This window comes from Haliotis asinina, chromosome 12 (genome assembly GCF_037392515.1).
Source record: "Haliotis asinina isolate JCU_RB_2024 chromosome 12, JCU_Hal_asi_v2, whole genome shotgun sequence".
In the NCBI taxonomy this organism is placed as follows: Eukaryota; Metazoa; Mollusca; class Gastropoda; order Lepetellida; family Haliotidae; genus Haliotis; species Haliotis asinina.
In genome coordinates this window covers 40,911,112-40,931,313 of record NC_090291.1, presented here as the reverse complement: position 1 = coordinate 40,931,313, position 20,202 = coordinate 40,911,112, and the positions used below count along the sequence as shown (strand labels likewise).

Below are 20,202 nucleotides of genomic sequence, written 5' to 3'. Positions count from 1 at the left end.
AGCGTTCGCTATTCACGCCGAAGATCCGAGTTCGGTTCCCCATAGGGTTTCAAACTGAGAAGACCATTTCTCGTGTCACCCGCCTTCATATAGCTGGAGTATTGCTACAAGCGGTGTCAATTTAACTCAATAATTCACTCACTCGACGCAACGGTCGTTGACTGTATGTTCGATACAACTAACACCATATGGTTGATCATAGCGTTTTGCTGATCTGGTGATATAGACGAGGTCGATAACACCAGCACGTGTGTAGCTGATGTTGTAGGTCGGATGAGCTGACGTTGCCATAGCACAAGCTGTTCCTGCCATGCCTCCTGCTTTAACTGTTTTGACGATGTAAATAATAATATGTCTAAATACTCAATATAAATTATTCACAGGGTGTTTGTCAAACCTCGTGTCATGTTACTGCTCTTCCAATGAGACAATTTACAGAGAGCAGAAGGGGGCGAGAAAGGGATGTTGGGGGTGCAAGGATCAACTTCTTGTACAGAAAATGATTTTGGAAGAGGCTAAAACATACCACCGCAACCTCTCCATGTGCTGGATAGACTACAAAAAGGCATACGACTCTGTCCCTCACGAATGGATTCTGAAGTCTCTTCAGTGTATTGACCTCCCTGAGCGACTACTTGATTTACTCAAGTCTTTAATGAGTTGCTGGTCGACTCAACTTGAGATGTACTCGCAAGGAGAGGTGCAGACATCGGAATCTATTCCAATCAGAAGGGGAATATTTCAGGGGGACTCCTTCAGTCCATTGCTTTTTTGTCTGTCTCTAAATCCTTTGAGTTTCCTGCTCAACGGGGAGGAAGGGTACCATCCCGGACCTCCTCAGCACAGATCCCCAACACCTCTCACTCATCTCCTCTATATGGATGACATCGAGCTCCTTGCCAAAGGAGAGACCAATTTGAAAGAACAGGTTCTCCTTGTCGAGTCCTTCTCTAATGATATTGGCATGACATTTGGACTCGACAAATGTAATACTCTTCATCTGAAACGTGGCAAGGTAACTAATGATGGATCGGTCAAGTTACAAGGGGGAGGAGTTATTGAGCATTTTGTGGAAGATCAGGCCTACACCTATCTTGGAATGCAAGTTCGAGACAAGCTCCAGAATGCCCTGATTCAAGATAAACTTCGGGCCGAGTATAAATCTCGTTTAAAGAAAATCTGGAGTTCAGAGCTAAATGCTCGAAACAAAGTCAAAGCCACCAATACTTTTGCTGTGCCAGTCTTCTCCTACTCCTTTGGAGTAGTTGATTGGACAAAACAAGACATCCAGAGTCTTGACCGCCTGACCAGAAGGATCATGTCTGATAACAGAGCACACCACCCTCGTTCCTCTCTTAATCGTTTATATATGCCAATCAATTCGGGAGGTCGGGGTTTGATTAATGTGGAAGCTCTTCATGACAGAATTTCATTGTGTACTTTTGCACATATTTATTTGTCAGATGATTCTCTGGTGATGCACGTCAAGATTCATGATGAAAGCAAGGAATTCCACAGCTACTTTAAGCGTGCCAAGGTTGTTGGACACAATTTGAAATTTGAAGTTGATTTTGTTGATGGCGATGTACTGCTGGACGGCACAGTGATGGGAGTAAACCAGGTGAAGTCTTTCACCAAGTCTGCCCAGAGTCGGTCCTTTGTGGAGAAGCTGTCTGAGAAGCCATTGCATCGTGTGTATATGCAGTGTGTGGAACAGAACAGCAATCCAACCGACTCCTTCGCCTGGATGAAGTCGGCTGGTCTTAAATGTGAAACTGAGGGCTTCCTTTTTGCTGCTCAGGACCAGTCACTTCCCACTCGCAATCGCCAGAATGTGATTCTTAAAGAAAATATCAATATGAAATGTCGTCTTTGCAATAAATTTACAGAGACTGTCCAACACCTTGTCAGTGGATGCCCTTCCTTGGCACAAACAGCATATCTTAAAAGACATGATGGCATGGCTCGCTGCTTTTATTATCGTCTCCGCCATGCCTGTGGCTTTGACTCTGAGGTCCATCCATGGTACGACCCTGAACATGTCCAGGGTGTCCTGGAAAATGATGCTTTCAAACTTCTCTGGAATAGGCCAATATACAGCCCGAGACGAATTCCAGCAAACAAACCTGATCTTGTCCTTTTTGATAACGCCAATGAAATTATTTATATCATAGAATTTTCTGTCCCTTTTGACAGCAATGTGATTGGCAAGATTCAGGAAAAGCATGATAAATATGCGGACCTCGCCTTTGAAATTTCTCGATTGCATCCCAAGTACACTGTCGTCAGGCTCCCCATTGTTCTCGGTGCCCTTGGTTTGGTACCTCCTGATCTGTTAGCGCAGATGAGGAGAGTGCCCGGGTTCTCCACCGGGAGCACAGCCCTTCTGACAATCTGGGTAATGCAGAAGGCTGCAGTGTTGGGGAGCCTCCATATTCTCCGGAAAGTTCTTGGTGGGTTCGACTAGGCAGTGTTTCCTGGGAGAAGTCCCATTCGCTGTCTGGGCTGCGTGTAGAGGGGCCTGAGCTGATGATGAGCTTGACCAGCCTGACTGTGCCAGGATCACCCAAACCCTCTCTGCTGCATTTCTATCTCAATCTGTAAATAATAATAATAATATGTTTATATTATATCCCATGATGACACGATGAACACGTTTACATACCATCCGGCCATTTGGCCTACGAGACACACATCACAGTTGAGACAGATACAAATATGTGTTGCATATATATCCCACATCCAGATTCTTGCACTCAAACATACGTACATTCACACCACCCCCGTACTAAGATGTATTTAGTCTCCTGCACATGCGTTTGACAAGAGCTGCAACATGTTTATCAATGACTGTGCGTTGCAGCACAAACACTGCTTGCTGAACGGCATTCAGCAGCGAGAAAGCAGAGTCTAGTTGTTTCAACTCCATGAGAAAACTGTAATGCAGATCTGAACAGAATGGGCAACTGAACAACAAATTAATTTCATCTTCCACTTAGTGGGAGTCACAGAACTTACATAACCGATGTTCCAGGGATGTCTTAGGTCGAGTGAACCTTCTAAGGGGAAATAAGTACACCGTTGCTTGATGAGGTCACGGTGGTGATACTAGGCAATCAATGTATAAGTACGGTCCAGCTACCAGAGAATTTGGGAAAGACCTGTACGTTCGTAGTGTATTTGCATTCGACTCTCCTCCATCATCTTACAATTCTCTAAACCATTCTTTTCGTCAAGAGATTGAATCCACTCACAAGATAGTTTAACATCAAGTCTTGTCATGTTATAAATGTCATTAACCGAAAGCTATAAATTAGGAAGTAAACTTTAGATAAAATTAACCCAAAATCTGTCAAACTGTCCAGACCATTGTATAATGACACTTAGCAATCTAGAGTCTGCTAATTCAATTTACTCCAAAACCTAAGTGTTTCCATTCTTGGCTTACAGAAAAGATTGCTCCATACCATTTCTACCCTGACTGCTAAATTTAGTCTCCTAAATCCGATGAATAGCAAAAGTCTGCAAGCATGGTTTTGATCTGCCTTGATGCAGCTAAGCTGTTTGTACCCCATATGGTAGCGCCATAGGCCAACATAGTCTTAACTAAATTATTATACAGAGTATTATAAACATTACAAACCATGACACGTACTGACCGAAATTTGCAAATAATTACTCCAAGAGTACGACTGGCCGATCTTGCTATGTCTTTAGCCGTAAGGTTTACATCCAGATTTTCCTGTAACCAAATTCCAAGATATTTATAAGCAGAGTTATATTCCAAAACATTACAACCAATTTTAAATGTGAAACTAGTCCTTGAAGGACGATAAACATTAGCTGAGAGCGAGTTTAGTAAAATCAGGTTTTCACTGGTGAGATCAGCGTTGTCGTAAATTTCGCTACTGCCAGATCAGTGGTAACAGAACCTTTATGATACCCTCAAACCCATCTGTTGTTGGGTCATTACATACTGTTGGAACAAAGGGCATGCTCGTATGTCAGATTCGTGCAACATAATTTGGAATAACATATATATGCATGTGGGTCATTACATGAACTAAGGCTCACAACAACGCTAACTTACAATAAGCGTAGTCACGTACTGAAACTGTGCGCAAAGCCTGTCCCAAGACAATCGTGAGGTATAGAGGGAGGTCATAAAAGTGTTTAGACGTTCTCGTATCAATACGGCATCTCTTTTCAGTATTACAGTATTAATACTGTTTGTTGCGAGGTGTTGCTTTTACAGGTATCACATGAATGATCAGTGTATTCAATACTACTAGCGGCATTACACGTTTTTACAACCTTACGTACGGAATTCTACGTTAATTGACCTCCCTTCGTACTGGGAACCAATAGTTGTCGATTTTCGAGTATCATAATAAGTTAAAGAGCGAGCGTTCTTGCATGTATATGGCTTAACATAGATTTTACTAGTTAGTATGTTGAGTACGAACCCCGCTCACTTCATTCATGTATAATTGTTTTTCATGTCTTGTGAAAGCAACTAAAGACGTCTGAACTCAAACATGCCTGTGGACAATTCAATTAACTTTGGTTTTCTCAATTTCGTATATATTGCAGCCGTGGCTTAAGTGTGGCAAGATACATTCATATTTTTGACAGAATATGTGCATTTCCTTCATGCTTAGGCTAAACAAAAAGTGAAATGTTTCTCTGGCATCGGCGTATCACTTTCAGTTTTGGGCGTAACATTTTTTATTGCCATATAAAAATGATAATTTTGAATTTGCCGCGTCCTGATCATCCATTTCTCCACTCTATGAATGACTTGTGTTGGCATCTCAAGGTTCACATATGCTGTGATAAGATTGAGTGTGACTGAATCTCATTAACACTCGAAATCGTCCCAGGCTGTATTTCTGAGAGAACAAGTGTTCATTATAAAACTGTGTTCATTATTCGTCATTATTTTTTCTATCATTTTTTTTAAATGAGTCCTACCGCCCTCGTCACTTTAAAAAAAAAAGTGTGCCAGAGAAACATTTAACTTTTAATGCAGCCTTATAGGGGTTGGTTCTGGAGAATTTCAGGAGAGCCGTGGTTGGCTTAAAGCCCCTATCAAGACATACATTAGTCGTATTATCGAACCTATGGAAAATATTAAAAGTATCAGTCCAAGAGTGACACTGGATCAAAGGTGAAATGGTGGCATACTTGAACTTCAGTAAATTAAAGCGTTTTTTGCATGCTTTTGGAAGAATGTCACTTGGACAATGCCAGAACTATGACTCTTTTCGAAATATACAACTGACCTGCTAGATTGGCATTTAAATTAGCAGGTTTTTAAGTTGATGCATATTTTGATAGGGTGCTTAATGGATGCCTTTATACTACCGTTCACTTAATAACTGACTATGAAGACAGATATCACTCAACAATACTTCATGCCAACTAGTAATGCATCGGTCGAGCCTGTATTTATTCAACACGTGCTTGGTATGAATACATATGCTATGAATATCAATTGATTAGAGATATAAAATTCGAGGCTGAATTATGCTTTCGGTCCACGTGCGGACACGTGCCCGGAATATGTGTTATCATCGACACAGACAGAGGCGGCCATATTTACCAACAGGTAAGAGCTTGGATATTAACGTTTTCCTGATCAGGAACCGAAAAGTAAATTTAAGGGGGACGTGGTCTTGCGCTACTTCTGTAACAGCTTCAAATCTGGTATCTGGATCATCCCGAGGCTGGTATTTTATTTCTGAACAGTAACAAAAAATTCTCTCAGAATATACTTCCAAAGTTTTCCAAATTAGAGCCAGCTTTCCGTTACTGGCATTTACGCTTTGTTTATACATTTTATACATAACTGGTTCATAATCTTAAGGGTTTTTTTACATATATTACTCTTAATGTTGATAGGCCCAAGTGCACCACTTCGGCGAAACACACGAACATACAGTGCGGAGCGTTTCTGTATTTTTCTGAGTACAGAATTAAATTGTGACGTGTTGTAGAAACTTAGAACCTAGAAATGATAATATCAAGGGGAAACGTGGATCCGAACCCGCAATCATTATCATGTAATCGAGATCCTGTAGTCTTATTTGTATTTCGCAGTGCCTACTTGCTTCTCTTGGTCGTGACAAGATATATGTGAAAATTACTTTGCTAGCACAATTCCATCTCCAAGTGAGAACATCAATTTTAAAAAGGCTAAAAAATAGTTTTCATAGAAATTCTACTCACAGCGGTGTCAAGCCCTCCTCACTCTCTCACTAATTCCCTCAGGAAGTATTCTTGTAAGGAAAGTCTACATCTAACATCGGAAGTAGTTCAGGAGGCCGCCATGATTAGACGGTACGGAAGAAATACACCACGCACGTCCACGAACAGACCACGGTACGTCCTGGAATTTTTTATATAAATAATTTGATTGAAAGCGATATGAAATATAATGTATGAACATATTATGCAATATATTATGTATCGTTCTTAGGGATTTGAGATCTGGAATACTTACCTTCATCATATTTTTGTTTATTCAGAATTCGAATTTAGCTTTTGTATTTTGTCGGCTATTTCCGGATTGATTGTTTGTGCATATGATTCCTTGTGCCAGTAGGTGCCAAGTTGATGGTGCTTCATACAACAATATTCACTCACTCATGACACGGAACAGTTGGATTCTATGAAAATCATAGGTATCGAATAAGATATGGCACAACTCCTGGCACAACTGCTTGTGATAAAGTCAATTCAACACCCACATTTGAGTTGCTCTACTATAGAAGAGCTATACGATGGAGTCAATTCAACACCCAGATTTGACCTGCTTTACTATAGAAGAGCTCGTGTCTTTTATAGACAAATATTTGTATCCTGTCGATCACCATGTATATATAGCGCTTGTGTAGGGTGATCCCCAGTGACGACAGCGTGTACCCCACCTACTCCTATGGACGACGTCGACCGCGAGTGTGGGACCGTGACAGAATCTTTTGGGGGCCCAAGGACATCACACTTTACTGCGGTAGGAATTCACTCAACATTTCTAAATTATCGTAAATTTAAGACAACAATGAAATTTAATGAAAAATTCAACATTACTCCCACATAGCGTCGGACTGTCAATAATCTAGTCATCACTCTTGAAGATCCTATTTAGACTTTCAGCAACTTGTCGTAAAACGCATCAAGATAAGTCTTTTGTGATGTACGTGATCGTATTCTAGTTGCAATGGATTAGTCTAAGTTGTCCAATAGCTTGGAGCCCAGTAATAGGAAACGAGACTGCTCTGTAATCAATATTTTAACTTGTTGGGTTGTTAGATTCGTATCTCAGTTGCGTAGATCGATGGTCATACTAGTGGCCGCATGGTTATCTAGACTAGACCTGAATATTTGCTGACTGGTGTTAAATATCAAAACAGGGAACAGACAGTTGTGCGATTGCAGTGGCCTTTAAGGTCAGGTCAGGGAAGCAGCCTATTCGGGCGAGAGCAGATGAACCATCTGTGGATTGATAATGGGGCACTGAAGTATTGACTGTCAATGTGTAGATTCCGATGAGGAGGAAAACGAGGAAGAATGCATCTCCGAGGTTATCTCCCCCGTGCTCGAGACCAAGCTGCACGTGACACACGTGGACCTGCACGTGCCGGACAACACAGCTGCCCACCACACTGACCGCTATGAGTGCACCAGCGACCGGGTCAGGGAGAGTGACAACACAGAGCAAAAGGCCCGGTTGGTGCTCCGTCGAGGGCAGGAGTTCCAGATCACTCTCCACTTTGACAGACCTTATGATATTCCGAAAAATGACATCACACTCACCTTTCATTTGGGTATGTACCAGTACTGCAAAGTGCCGACGCCTGTAAAATATTCTCAAAATATATCGTCGGGATGTTCCGTTTCATGAATTACAAGTACCTGAGAAATTCACATTTAGACAGGCCTAATACTGTTCGAATATTTGTTTGGCATTTGATGGACATGTAGCACAATGGTTACAGTGTTTGCTCATAGGCTGAGGACTGAGTGAGTAAGTAGTTTTACCTTTTTCAAAATCCCAGCAATATCGGGAGACACCAGAAATGGGTTTCACACATTCTACTTAAGTGGGAATCGAACCTGGGACTTTGGCGTGACGGGCGAATGTCGTAACCACAGGGCTATCCCACCGCCCCTCAATATGAAGAATGAATTCTGCTAAGGGGTATTTCTGAAGTCAGTCATTTGTGGTTGAAGCAGGATTGCTTTGAACTCTCTTCTCCTGTGTAATTTTTGTTCAGGGTCAGGGTCAGAGTTAGGGTTAGCCAGGGTTAGGACCAGGGTCTGAAATAGGGCTAGGGTTAGCTCAAAAAGATCGAAACTGGCTTAAACCACTCTCCTCCACTCACTCACTCTATCAAACTTACAGAGGGCAGCTACAAGAGAGCACGAACCACCAGAGCCAACATAAAGGTTGACGAGTCTGGAGATACCAACTTTGACAAGAAGAAGTGGGGTGCCGCTGTGGTCCGGCAGGAGGACAAGTCTCTGACGTTGTCCATCTTCGCGCCTGCGTACATCCCTGTAGGAGAGTGGGATTTTAGCGTGACTACCATCGTTGATGTCAAGGACGGCGAAGACCTCATCTGGGAGTACAAACACAACGAACAAATCTACATCATCTTCAACCCGTGGTGTAAAGGTAACATCCGGAAACCCCCAAGGTCGATCAACGCATAGCGATATTGTCATTTGGTAGAGTTATATATAATGTAATATTACAAATGGAACACTTTGTGCATGCTGACAGTGAATGTGTTTTTCCGCCGCTTTTAGCAATATTCCCGCAATATCACGGCGGGGGCACTAGAAATGGGCATGATACATTGTTCTCATGCGGTGAATCGACCCCGGCTCTTCGGCGTGAAGAGCGGACGTTTGAATCCATTAGGCTTCCTCACCTAACCAGGTAGTCAATGAGGGGCAGAAGTGTGCTATATTTAGACTAGTGCCAGATTTAGACCAGAAAAGGTGCTGCAAGGTGTTGATTCCAATACCATCTCTCATAGAGAGTATTGCACAATTTTCTCGTAGTATATATGTTCTTGTGTATGAAATTGGATATAGCTATTGCCTCTAATCTCACACGACATAACCTTGGTGTATGTCTAAACTGGACTACCGTTGCATAGAACTGCTTATCACTCCTCGTGTATTCTAATACATTGGTTTGAATTTGTATTGTCATTCTATGTTCTACAGCAGAACTGATACCTGTAAGGACTTTTATGGATTTGTTAATAACGTTAATTCTAGCATGAACATTATTGTTAATAACATCACATTGTCTTGCTGTTTGTTTTTTCTTTTCTTTTTTTTTGTACAGATTCTACGAACAGATTTCCTTAACCTTTTAGTTTCAGCTTGGGAATCAGAATCAGATCGCAACGCTCCTGATAGTGCAACCCACCTTTGTAGACGCAGGCCTTTGTTTGTTGGCAAGATTTTACGGACAGATTCCCTTTACCCTGTTAGTTTCAACCTGGGAATCAGATCGCAACACTCCTGATAGTGTAACTCTCCTTGTAGATGCAGGCACATACGGTCCATCTGAGTCGAGCTGTTCAGGCATCTATGATGGAAATAACAGAATTGGCGATGCTGGTGGTTCATGATATGTACCTTGACCAGCTATGAGCTTACTAAGTGAATGAAATTGTTAAAATTATTATGAATAGACTCTCTTCCAAGTGCCATTTGTCTGCTCTCTTACAGATGACTGGGTGTACCTTGAACATGAAGACTGGATGAAGGAGGCTGTTCTCAGTGACTCGGGTGTGTTGTACTTTGGTAGTCCGTGTAGAGTTGGTGCCCGTCCTTGGTGCTTCGGACAGGTAATCTAGCTACAGACTACTGGCTGGTAGTGTCCTCAATGATAGGATCATGTTTATTTGTATGTGTGCACTCTCCTACCCAGAGTTCCATACGACAAGCAGAGCACCTCTGCTACGGGCCAGAGAGATTTGACGATTTGTCACATCTTACACTGTCCATTTAATATAAGGTACATACAGGTACCTGTTTTTTGTTAGGACGAGTCTACATGTCTAACTCAACAACTTTGGTTTAGTGTCACCGAAACGTGCTGCACTATTTCCATTTGCGTAGCGATGTTTACATGGGGTTTACGACTCCACGTGTTGTCATCGAAGCCATATGTTGAGCAAACAATCTATCAATTTGATATTTACATTCAATTAAGTATTGTCATAAACCTTACTGTCTCAGTTGCAGAAGAATATTTGATACAATGTAAAAGAAGCCTTATGTTGAGCAAACGATCGACCAATTTGTTATTTAAATAAGTGTTATCATAAACCTTAATGTCGTAGTTGCAGAAGAATACTTGTTAAATTTAAAACATTGTGGAGAACACGCCAAAAATACTTTTGTTAGGTCAGTGTTTATTTATTTACGAATATGCTGGTTTGTTTACATACAAGATGCGCGTTTGTTTACATACAAGAGAAAAGTCCGGTAACGTGATATGCAAATTAGCCCGCGGCAGTGATGTTATGCTAAGCCATCACTGCGTCAGAGAGTGGAATGTGTGAAGATATGCGTGAACAAAACAAACAGTCCCCAATGAATCATACCAACAGTCCCCAATGATTCATACCAACAGTCCCAGTAAAAAATCCAAGTCCTGGATCCATTTCCTGACCACTTTGACCATCTCACTTTCACTGCACAAGGAGACGGAAAATATGAATGCTGCGTCTCAATCTTCTAAAGTCCACAGACATGAAGAGAAACATAAACACGGCAAATTCTGTTAATTGTGCCTTAAAGTATACTTATCTCCAGTTATGACCCTCTAAGATATAACTAAATTCCTCAATGTTCCACAAGTTCTGCAGTGACGACCATACGTTCTCTGTGTTGTGTTGCAGTTTGATGACGGCATACTGGAAGCTGCCTTCCATCTCATCAGAAAGGGGTTTGGCTATGAGGCATCACCTGCCATGGGGGACGCTTCTAAGGTGGCAAGAATGCTGGCCAAGCTGGTGAGTGAGGAGTTACCTTAGCTTTTGTTTGCTTGTTGTTTAACGCCGCGCTCAGCAATATTCCAGGTGGCGTACTGTAAATGACAGTCCGGTGGTCAACTGCATCAGCAACATCCACGCAACTGGGATAACATGTTTCAACCATGTCAGCGAGCTTGACGATCCGATCCCGTTAATTGCCGCTTACATCAAGTATGGGTTGCTGAAGATCATTTCTAACCCAGATCTTCACTGCGGAAGCATGCATCTTCACGGATATGACGTCTTGTAAATACAATCAGGAAGCTGTTGACCTACATGCTTCCTCGTAATGCTGAAGAAACTAAATCACTGCAAAACATATTCGGTAGCAGGATACAGGGTATAATAATAAAAACGTTTCATTCTTCTGTTCATCAGTTGAGGTTATGCTCATTCTAAATTTCCATTAATTCCTCAACGAAATCACCCATATTTCTCTTCAGGTGAACGCCCCTGACGATGACGGCGTTGTGATGGGCAACTGGACAGGGGAGTATGAAGGGGGAACATCCCCCTCAACATGGGTTGGCAGCGTGAAGATTCTCCGACAGTACATGTCCACAGCAAAGCCTGTCAAGTTCGGACAGTGCTGGGTATTCGCTGGTGTTCTTACAACAGGTACTAGCTATTAACTGGGTCAGGTTGAATTTATGTATTCATCACTGAGGGCAAGGTAAAGGTAGGCGGAATGTGTAGCAGAGACACCGCTTGAAATACTATTCAGCTATTGTAAGTGCCAGTTTAAGGTGGTGAGTAAACTGAAAAAATGTGCTTAATTTGGGTAAATTTGCTTATTTACCAGTGATGTTCGAGTGCTAGTATGCTACCACGGTTCATAATCTATGACACACTGGCGTTCGAACCGATGACAAGTTAAGCCTGGGTCTCAAGGCCTCAGTAAAGGCGGTGTCTCTGAGCATTTATCAAGACGTACATCTTTTGGTTCATAAATCTAGTATCGCATTTCGACACAGTCGTGGGTTGCCAAACTCAACATCGACTAGTGTTTGCCTACATAGTTTAACAGCCCCTTTTAACACCTTTTAATAATCACAACAATCATCATGATTTATTGGCCCACAGGCATTTTATGTGGCATGTCCCGTGTTAGAAAATGCCATTATGCTGTGAGTGGTGAACGAATATATCGAGTGCAGAACGCTTAACACTGGCAGACACGTGAAGATCCGTGTTAGAATTGGTCAGACTCTTTACCTTTTGTTGATGCATGTCACCGTACCCCAAATGCATTGGTCACTGGATTGTCTTGTCCAGGCTTTTGACTGGCCGCCGTTATACAGGTGGAATATTGCTGTGAATGGCGTTAAACAACAAACACATACATGTTAGATATTGTGGTCTGTTTGAAGTGTGCCGAGCTTTGGGAATGCCATGCCGTAACATCACCAACTTCTCGTCTGCCCACAACACCGATGCCGACCACCTCAGCGTCGACAGGATCAACGTCAAGGATGAGAACGGCGAATGGACAGACATCTCCAACGACTCAGTCTGGTAAGTTCCATAGGGAGAGTAACAAGCCCTATTTGGTTGACGTTAGCTAGTGTCACCTCTCGGCATGACCTGCGTTACAGATCACAGCCATCATTGAAAGTCAAATCTCCCCCAGATGCACGGATCTGTGAAATACATAAGGCATGCTTTAATTATTCCAGGAATGTTTGTGATTCTTTAACGAACTTCTCAATTCAGGAATTTCCATGTGTGGAACGAAGTGTGGATGAGGCGCCCAGATTTGAGCGACAACAACGAATACGACGGCTGGCAGGTAATCGACGCTACCCCACAGGAGACCAGCTACGACGGTAAGTTGGCCGGTTGCCGTCTCTAGATTTGCCCAGCATCCACAGAATCTAACCCAGGACGCTCCAGGTTCGACCGTTGGTGCAGTCACACCAGCTCAGTTCTTGGGGTTTATACAAGGAATAAAATATAATAAGGAGTCAACTATGTGACGGACTGGTGAGCAACACTCACAGTTCAAAGCTATCTACAAAGTTAGGCGCATCTTCTATGTAGTAGCATAGGTTGTGATAGCGTCACTGGCTAGTTGACGGAGCAGTCAGCAATAGTCCATCCTCACAACTGAGATGTGTAAATACTATGGAAAGAGCTTGTCCAACATCTCTTTAGTGCAGTGAGTGCGAATTTTCGGTGTAGGCACTAACAGCTATCAAGCAACTTAATAAGTCGTGTCACCGATCCCAGCAAGCCATAAGCTTGATACCAGTCTAAGGCAGTAAGTATGTTTTACTGAGGACATTAAGACCCTTCTTTGACTAAATATGCCAAACGTATGTAGATTTTATCTATGTAGCGTACTTCATGGTTGCCAGGAGTGTACACGTGTGGCCCGTGCCCAGTGAAGGCCATCAAGGAGGGAGACATCAACGTGGGATCCGACGGTGCCTTCATCTTCAGCGAGGTGAACGCCGACACTGTGGAGTGGAAGCGGGACGAGAAGACGGGCATGTTGGTGGAGACAAAGCGAATCCCCAATAGGTAAAATCCTTGGGGGTAGAGTGCAGTACTGAGGGATGGGATGCACTGCAGTATTGAGGATTGGGGTGTTTTGTTGAGGGGGGGTGTTGTATTGAGGGATGGGATGCCATACTGAGGTTCAAAGTGCAGTAGTGAGGGTCGGGGTGCATTACTGTTCCAGTTTAAGATGGATTTTAAAGCTCATGTAAATGTAGTAAATTGAAACGACCAACTCTGATTATCGCGTGGACGTTAGGATATTTGTACCGTTAAGATCACATGCTGTCTATTGTACTTGTAAACTCGTTGTTCCAGTATCGGCCTCAGCATGTCCACCCACATCCCCAATGGACGCTCGTTCCGCGGGGAGACAATGGGATCCCTCAACTACAGCCCGGACAAGTTGGAGCGCCTGGATGTCACTGACGAATACAAGTACTCAGAAGGTGAAACACCAACACTCAGACTGAGGGACCAATAAATGTGTACAGTCAATCACATGTTGAGGTTCACACCTGCAGTTGAAGATCGTTTAAAAATGAACACTTTCGTGGAATTATGAAACTAGGACCATGACTAATGGACATTAAAAATTGATGACGTGACACATAATCACCCTCTTGTTCACAGCCTTAAAATTTAAAACCAGGCGATCCAAAACACAACATTTCATATGCCTGAAAAGTTTGTCATCCACTTAACATTCGGCACCTGCACCTGATGAAGTAAGGCCCTAATGCATTGAGCATATCTACCTTGATGTATTAGGTCGGTCTTGTCAACGGACATAATTTCTTGAGGGCGTCGTTTGTTTAACATATTCATAAGGTATGCCTCTAAAATTACAGGGAAGCCATGTAAACACTTTGTGTCATCAAGGAGGTACAGTATTGCGAAAGAAAATTACAACCAGAGGTCAAAATGTGCAGGAGTTTAATTAAAGAACGACCAAACTCATTTGTTTGGTACTCGTTTTACCACTGCATATGAAAGACTTCTGGTTAGTCATAAACGGAACACCATTTAAGGCAATTAAAGATCGAATGGGCAGTTTTAATGACGGGGTTTTATTTATAACGATGTCAATTAGTGATTTATGCATTTCCACCCCCAAGAGTATAAATGATCTTTAAACAATCCTGCATGTCATATGTCAGCAGAACGTAAACACGGAAATGTTTCCTTTCTAATCAGATCTCTTGTGCAGAAACAGTTTCAAGTTTGATACAGTCTGCTTCCTATGATGTTCCTAGTGCAAAAACTTCGAATGGGAGAAGGTGACATATTTCTAGAGCCGGGGTGATAATGTAAAGTGCAAAATATGTGTTAGGGCGTTGTTCCCTGTGGTGGTTCAACACATCGGTCCATTGAACGCTTACAGAAGAGAAATAAGTGTGGCGTGTATATCATGCCAGAGATATATCTATCTACATGAGCCATGAGGCAGATATGTATCTGTGTCATGTATCATGACACAGAGATATATCTGTGTCATGAGACACACGTGTATCTGAGTCATATGTCTCAAGAAACGTAAGTGGGACATGTGTCATGAGGTAGGGTTGTATCTGGGCTATGCATTGCGTGTGATGAGACAATGATATATCTGTGTCTTTGGTCATGAGGCAGGGCTGTATCTCGGCCATGTGTCATGAGGCAGGGCTGTATCTTGGACGTGTCATAAGACCATGGGTCCATGCGTTGTTTATATTTTATACTGTTACATCGTCCCTGTCCAGGCTCTGCCAAAGAACGCAGCGTTGTCCGTAAGGCTGAAATGATGTTTCGAAGGGCCGCGGCTTATCGAAGTGGATTTGACAGTGACAGGAGGAAGGCTGCAATAGAGGTAGTATTTCATGTAGAAGGTTTTACACTGAACTTTATTCTCGAAACGTTCGTAGCTCAAGAATTCTTAATTTTGATCGTAGCCAGTCTCATAAGAATGGGATTAAGAAGTTCGCATGGCTTCTAACGTTTCGAGAATAGCCAGTCCTCTAATGTATGTTCTAAACCTGTCTTGCAATTCCTTTGATACATAATTCACGTATCTAAAATATTCTTGCAGAAAATGCAAATTTTGTTTGATAGAATACAAAATAAAGATGACATATATGATTAATTTATTAAGTTCCGTGGCGTTTAGCCTATGCAAGAGGCGACTAATGGGATCGACATGGTTGATACATGACATTGTGTCTCGAATGCGTGGATCAATGCTCATGATGTTGATCACTGGATTGTTTTTTTCTAAACTCGATTATTTACAAACCGCCACCATATAGCTGCAATATTGCAATGATAAACAACAAAGAGTATTTCGTGTCTGTGAAATTTGCATGAAACAAAATGTAATAACAGCTCACGTGTGACACCATGCACAGTAGTCCGAGGTTCGCCAAAGCAGGATATAAATTAACATCATTATTTGGAGATGCAAAGCAATCTTGTTGTACGGGAAGGGCTTTCCTTAATACATACTGAGATTATTGCTGATGTTTCTAATACTATTTCATGTGTATATTTGCCAGACCGTAAGCATTGATTTGGAACAGGAGGAGGATATATTTGTTGGCAACGGCTTCGAGTTTGTTGTAACTGTCAGGAACTGCGGAAATACGACCCGCACAGTCAAAGAGTTGGTTATCAAGGTGTACTACAAGACGTACTTCGACATCTACACAGGCATCGCCGGCGTCAGGAGGTTTGAAGCCTTCTCTGTCGACGGCGGAAATGGTGAGGACTTACTCACTTTCAGAGAGAGAGAGAGAGAGAGAGAGAGAGAGAGAGAGAGAGGAGAGAGAGAGATACCATTAGGTGGGTGGTACTTGTTAATGCCCTTGCCTCGTGTGTGTGTGTGTGTCTGTATTTGACTTGTTGCGTTTTCTGTCGTGTTTGTGTCTAATTGTTCCGTTTATCTGCTGTGTTTGTCTCTAATTGTTGCTTTTGTCTGCTGTGTATGTTTCTAATTGTTGTGCTCGCTGTAAATGACTAGTGTACGGATACAATAACATGAATGGATAATGAACAGTGAGAGATGTTTTAAGAGACATGTTACAGCGACGTTAGAAAAAAAAGCAGAAACATATCTGCCCTAACTTCACCAAATGCTAGACATGCAGACCCTGCTCCCTTGTTTCTGTCTTTTAAAATCATTTGCCCTCTGTTCCCAGCGGTGTCCTACCGGATCGCTGTTAACGAGGAGCGTGCGGCCAAACGTCCTCAAGATGGCTTCTACTTTGAGATCAAGGCTCTGGCAGAACTCGGCGACACTTCAACATGCATCACAAGCAACATGGACTTCCGCCTGAGACGTCCTGACATTGATATCAAGGTAAACTGGAAACAAACAGACGTGATAAGAAGGCTTCTTTGAAATGTATTTTAGAAGTTTTATAAATGAAGGAAAGCCATGTTCGATGGAAAGTCAACTTCTTTCTTGCAATGGGTGTGATGTTTCGGTGTAGGTACTAACACCGTTATCGAGCAAGCGGTAGGAAGGCGTTGTACCCGTACACACGTCATGACCGCTTTTGTGGTCCAGTAGATGCAGTTTCTGTCCCAGAGAGTGGAAGGTTCGATCCCTATTCTGAGCCATACCAAAGATATTATTTGTTGTTTTCACCTTGGCAGTCGGTATTAAGGAAGTCTGTTCGGTGTCCAGATGTGATACCTATATTAAAATGATGCTTTGTGTGTAGAACAATTCCCAGAGGCTCACACATGTACGGCAGTTTTGGATTTGAAAAGAGGGACTGTGGGTAGTCAGGTGGTCTAAAAGGGTTTAAGCCGAAGACCCGTGTTCGGCACCCCACACTGGGTACAATGTGTGAAGTCTATTTCTGGTGTCCCTTACAGTGATATTGCTGGAATATTGGTAAAACGGCGTAAAACAATGCCGTCAGTCAGTAAGTGAAAAGTTCAATATTCGTTCTTCTGTCAGTTGCACTCTATCGCATGACAGGGTCCCGCGAGCTGTCGGCAGTTTGAGAAGATCGACGTCCAGGTGACCTTCACAAACCCGTTGAAGGTGACGCTTACCAACTGCCAGGTGGACATAGAGGGGGGATTCAAATTTATCAAACCTTCATCGGATAAATTCCTCATTCCGTGAGTATTCTCTTGTTAAATTCCTCATATCGTGAGTACGTGAGTATAATCTTGCTTAGTTCTTCATACCGTGTTGATAACCTTGTTAAATTCGCCATTCTGCGAGTGTTATCTTGTGAAATTCCTCATATCGTCAGTGCGTGATCATGACTTTGTTAAGTTCTTCATTCTGTGAGCGTTCTCTTGGTAAATTCCTCATAATCTTGCTAAATCTTTCATACAGTGAGAATGGCCTTAAGGTCCTCGTTCTGTGAGTGTTCTCTTGTTAAATTCCTCATATCGTCAGTGTGTGAGTACAATCGTCATACCGTGATCATGACTTTGTTAAGTTCCTCATTCTGTGAGTGTTCTCTTGTGAAATTCCTTATATCGTGAGTACGTGAGCACAATCGCCATAACATGAGAATGACTTTGTTAAGTTCTGTGGGTATGATCTTGCTAGTTTCATCAGTCCATGCACATAACCTCGGTTACTCAGTCAAAGAATATTACATTGCACATGTTATGTTGTTGTGTTCATCATATCAGAAGTTTCTTGCTAAATTCCTCATTCTGGGAGTATTGACATGCTTCGTTCTTCATTCTGTATCATCTTGTTGTGATCCATATTCTGTGAGTATCAGCTTGTTAAGATCCTTACTCTGTGAGTATTATTTTGATACTTGCACCATTCTGTGAGTGGCATCTTTATAAGTTCTTCATGGAAGAAATACATCTTACTCAAAGTTTTTCTAACAACAATCCTACTTCCGGGTATACTTAGCGTCCCCGGCAACAGTCATCTTTCCGTGTGTACTTAAGTTTCTTTTTGTAGCATCTGTCTTCCTTCCGTTAGTACTTCTGTCTTTCTAGGAACTGTCCTCCTGCCGTTAGCACTTAGGTCGATCCAACGTCAGTCCTTTTCCCCCGTGTATACTGAAGTTCACAAAGCAATACCCCTTCTAATCCGACACTCCACTGCCTGAAATTAGTTTAAAGTTCTCATCAGCTTTTAGTCATGTTGCACCGATCAAAGGTTTAGTAGAGGATCAACGGATCTTGAATTTCACCTAACAATCAGATTCGAATCGTGTAATGACTGTCAGGCTTATGATTTATTTTCAATATTTTCCAGGAACATTGGACCTGGTCAGACGTGGCAAGAAACACTGACCTTAGTTCCCAAGCAGCATCCCAAGGACAAGGATGAGAGGGATCTCACCATCGGCCTCCACTCCAAGCAACTGGAGGACACCAAAGGACATTACACTGTTCACATCGACAGGGGATACTTCTAGCTGACTGTAGCTTACAGAACCAGGAGTTAGGTTTAACTGACCACACCACCGATTGTCTGTATTGAGTATCACTATGTTTAGTTGACCATAGTCCATATCGTGGATTACTACGTTTTGCTGACCACTCGACCGAATGTCTACATCGACTATCACCACGCTTAGCTGACCACAGTCTAAATCGTCTATAGCTACGACTACCTTTAGCTGACTACCCCTCGGCAAGTCAACAGCAGCAGTTAATGTTTTAGTTAACGCACCGCCATTTGTTTAAACCGATGGGATCCAATCTCAACGGGCCATCCCACTGCTGTAACGACCTTAAACCAACCTTTACTCTCCTACAGCCATTTTAGCAACAATGAAAAGGACTGAGAGATTTACCCAGATAACATCTGCGTTCATTCGCCCAGTGGCTGTGTGATCGGACTTAGTGTGAACCATGGTCATACGGGAAATACCCCCATCCCCACACCACCTCCTCACGCCACAACCACGTAATCGACCCTCGCCGACAACTGTTTGTCACTTGAGTTATTACATTTTCAAACACACCGTTGTTACCATTTTCTTTTATTCTTTTATAAACGTATATTGGTCAAATCGGCTTAAAAGTGAACTCACTCACTTTTATATATATATATATATATATAGCATAAATATTGTTAATTCTGCGGTTTCGTATGGTTTCCTTGATGGATAAATGTCATTAGAGCATTTCGAGGGGCCAGTGCCAGATATTTATGTACTGCGTACGACATTTACAAGAAGAACTTAAGCTTTCATTATAGAAAATACGGTAATTTACAATATGGTACTGTAAGGAGAGTGCATGCGAATTGATGTCCCTTAAATGCACGATTATCTTAGGTTTAACAGTAACATATGCAAGCTGGTTGTCCGACTGCTACACTGTCCGACTGTTCATTGCAATGCAGTTAGTGGATCGACTGTAGTGAGTGAGTGAGTTTAGTTTTACGCCGCACTCAGCAATATTACAGCTATATGGCGGCGGTCTGTAAATAATCGAGTCTGGACCAGACAATCCAGTGATCAACAACATGAGCATCGATCTGCGCAATTGGGAACCGATGACACGCGTCAACCAAGTCAGCGAGCCTGACCTCCCGATCCCGTTAGTCGCCTCTTACGACAAGCTGAGTCGCCTTTTATGGCAAGCATGGGTTGCTGAAGGCCTATTCTACCCCGGGACCTTCACGGGTGGATCGACTGTAACCACGGTATGTTACGTT

The 20,202-nt window shown here is 42.5% G+C and overlaps 1 protein-coding gene across 1 annotated transcript; it reads left to right on the top strand.

Annotated features, from left to right (window-relative positions):
* Positions 1-6,277: 6,277 nt before the first annotated feature.
* On the top strand, positions 6,278-19,507 carry LOC137258174 (annulin-like). The gene is made up of 16 exons (XM_067795749.1): positions 6,278-6,384; positions 6,900-7,015; positions 7,545-7,829; positions 8,408-8,680; positions 9,754-9,872; positions 10,932-11,045; positions 11,510-11,684; positions 12,437-12,581; positions 12,780-12,892; positions 13,424-13,589; positions 13,884-14,014; positions 15,308-15,414; positions 16,097-16,301; positions 16,739-16,899; positions 17,530-17,675; positions 18,790-19,507. The coding sequence occupies exons 1-16, from the start codon at positions 6,332-6,334 to the stop codon at positions 18,950-18,952; spliced, it is 2,472 nt and encodes an 823-aa protein (XP_067651850.1). The 5' UTR covers positions 6,278-6,331; the 3' UTR covers positions 18,953-19,507.
* Positions 19,508-20,202: the final 695 nt, after the last annotated feature.